We start from the raw sequence: 3,255 nt of genomic DNA, 5'->3' as shown, positions 1-3,255 counted from the left end.
GCTCAAAATGAGATTTTATTTAAAAATTGGGACTTCTAGATGGCCGGAAATGGCACTGTCAGCCTTGAAAAATACAAGTTGATAATTAATATAAAATTATAGCACTGGGATGGGAAAAATAGGCCTATTTTTTCTTCTTTTTTTTGGTCCGACTGCCCGACGAGCTTTGGCCGATGCCGGGGCTTGACCAGAACGATGGGGGGCTTAAGCCCCCTGCCCCTGATTCCTGGCCTTGTTCTGATTGGTCAGTTGTTAAGTTTGATTGACACTCAGTTGAAAGGTCAGTTAATCACCAGAAGGACCCCACACTGGAAGTAAGTCTTCAGACTTCCATGGGCTATACTTGGGTTTCACACTGGAAATCAGTTGTGTTCATGTACAGCATTATTCAACAGTAAAAACATGCTGATAGTCTTTTATACTCACTTCTGGTTCATTGGGAATTAATAGGACAAAGTTATCCGGGAACATTCCTTGTTTGCCGTGGCATTCCCCGTACCACCAACCACTATCAACAGATTCTTTGTCCAAGACTGTGATGATATCACCCTCTTTCAAAGCGAGTTCATCACTGTTTTCAGGTGTATAATCATAGACAACTTTTGCCTTTTCTACAGCTGGAAAATTATAAATGAATGTTAAGCAATTAGTGGAGTTGCATATCATACACTAGTGGAAATTATTATAAGACGGTTAAATTCATGCATAAAAGAAAGGTGATTGAGAGCAATGAATATATTTTCAATTATTATTTTTGACATGTATGTAAAACCGTACCATTATTTTTGAATATCATTGGTTACATCTGCAATATAGCCACACTGTAAATGCTTGAATAAGTGCTGCTCTCGAAAAAAAACGCAGTGCCAAACCTGATTTTTTTTGTTGCTACGCACCACTCTTTAAACAAGATAAGCGCTGCGGCGCTTAATCGAAAGTTATTGTTACCCTGTGTGTAAAGGGGCGCTTTAAGAAAAAGGGTTTTAAATACAATGTATACAGTGTTAAAAAGAATAAATAACACAAGGAAGACAAAAGCATTTCTTTATAAACATTCATTTACGATGACGTAGGACATATATAGGTCTACTGAACTACGGGAATACGTGAGATGGGTAACATGGGAACGGGCATGAAAAGCGTCACGCCAAAATTTTTTTTACAAGCGCCGCTCTCGAATAAGCGCCACACTGAAGCCTCCAAAAATTGTATAAGCGCTGCGGCGCCTATTCAAGCATTTATGATATGCAAGAAAAATAACACAGTATGTTCTTCAGAAAAGATCAGTTGATTGTCTTCCGGCATATGTCCTGTCCAATTTACAGGCAAAAAAAATGGAACTGACATGTCTTCAGGCCTATGTATGGCAGAGTGTTTATATTGAAAAACCTAGCTGACAGGAAGTGGAGTTAGATTCGTCGGCTTTACCTTTTACTTCTTGCATGATCGGTTCCAGTTTTGGCTGATCTTCAACTGTTTTCAATTGCTTCAAAGGCAAGGCAAGTTCCTCGGATGGCACCAGTGGTTTTTTTAACGAATTCTTATGAGTTAAGGTAATAATTAAGACACTTGGTTATTAATTTTATTAAAATAACAAGTATATAGCCCTGTCCACACCTTTATTTTATTCAACAAAAACATGTGACATGCTTAAATATGGTCATTATGACATCACATTATGACCATATATAGGCACATCATGACCATATATAGGCTCATCATGACTATATATGGGCATACAGCAGTTTTTTTGTCAAAGCCAATTTGATAGTCTGGACAGGGCCAAATACATATTGAAAATATTATTTTTTATTGAATTTTGGATACCGTATGTGTAAAAGCATTTCAAATAAGGATTTTCACCAGATGTGAACATATGTGACAACACTATGTGATTTCATAAAAAATATGCATTGTGCAAACACATTTAAAGTGATGTGTGATATGTGTTTTTAAGTTCTCATGAAAAATGTTTATGTGATCACAAAAAAGGGAAACGTGACCACACATGGTTAATTTTTAAAATGATTGATTAATTATCACTTGAGAAACCAGGTCTCATGACTTCTATGGTTTTGGAAACCCCACAAATTTCTGAAAATGTGTCAGGGTCAATTACTAAGGATGCTATTTTAAGCCTTCTCAGCAAAATATTGAATTCAAAATTATGGTAGCAAAGTTAATAATAACATGACAGTGAATAAGTAATACACAAGAAATAGTATGTATGTGACTAGCATAAATGTTCTAATTTAAATTAGTTCATATTTAAGTTTATGTTTGATATTCATATATTATTTGCACAATTTACTGTATACCAATAAAAATATTGGTTAGAAACTTTCAAAACACAAATTTTCTTTTTAATTCGGAAAACTAGCATATTCATAATTGCCATATTGGTATTAGCATATTTACTACATTAGCATATGTATGAATTCAAAATGAATGAACCATATAAGTTAAAAAAATTACCAAAAAATGGGTTCATTTATTGAAACAGTGTGAGTCAGTGCAGAAAAACAACAGCAAACACCATGTGCTGTTACTAAAGTCTACATATTTCGACAGAATGTTACCACAAGATATTAGAGTTGCTAAAGAATGCTAAAACAAGCTATTACAGAATAGAAAATATTAGAAAAGGTACCATTCAATTCTATAAAATAATTGCTACAAAAAAAAAGCAATCCTCTCTGAGTATCACTAAAAATGTTACCACAACAATTGCTGCAGCAAAGTAATTGTCTGTATTTCAATTAATTTCAACTATATTTTTCAATAATTTCAACTATATTTTTCAATTAAAAAAAAGCTATGACAAAAACTACATTTTACTACCTAAGAATCACTAATCAACAAATCACTGTAGTGTATATCAAACCATCTGTTGCTCTATAGAAATGATTGAATGTATGGTCTTCGTATGAATGGCATTGTTGATATATTAAAAACCTATCAAGAGTTTATGTATTATCAAGCTTTTAATTAAATTGAATCACACATAACGTCAATATGTTCTATTTCATCTCCTATTTGCAACATTAGCCTGCTATTAGCCATTTCTCTGTAGAGGACATAACTTAATTTTAAAGGTATCTCTTATTAACTTGTCTATTCCATCATTCACACCAGGACCCAACTGGAAATAGCTTCCTAGGTGTTATTCATCCATCCATTCATTGTCATTTGTTATATTTATTTACTAATTTAATAGTTCATCCATTTGTCCATCCATCTGCCCACCCTTACATC

General features: G+C 33.8%; 1 protein-coding gene across 10 annotated transcripts in view; it reads right to left on the bottom strand.

Moving 5' to 3' along the window:
• The window catches only part of LOC117116851 (SH3 domain-containing kinase-binding protein 1-like), a 52,821-nt gene that overhangs the window by 12,265 nt on the left and 37,301 nt on the right, over positions 1–3,255 (bottom strand). For all 10 annotated transcript variants that reach the window (XM_033260945.1, XM_033260950.1, XM_033260954.1 and 7 more), the window contains 2 exons: positions 1,429–1,540; positions 427–617 (listed from right to left, as the gene is read on the bottom strand). In XM_033260945.1, coding sequence (XP_033116836.1) covers positions 427–617; positions 1,429–1,540 — 303 coding nt within the window. The remainder of the gene's footprint in view (positions 1–426; positions 618–1,428; positions 1,541–3,255) is intronic.

Source organism: Anneissia japonica, unplaced genomic scaffold, assembly GCF_011630105.1.
Source record: "Anneissia japonica isolate Jap-2015-1 unplaced genomic scaffold, ASM1163010v1 scaffold1302_len1884557_cov193, whole genome shotgun sequence".
Classification (NCBI taxonomy): Eukaryota; Metazoa; Echinodermata; class Crinoidea; order Comatulida; family Comatulidae; genus Anneissia; species Anneissia japonica.
This window is presented reverse-complemented; position numbering and strand designations above follow the sequence as displayed.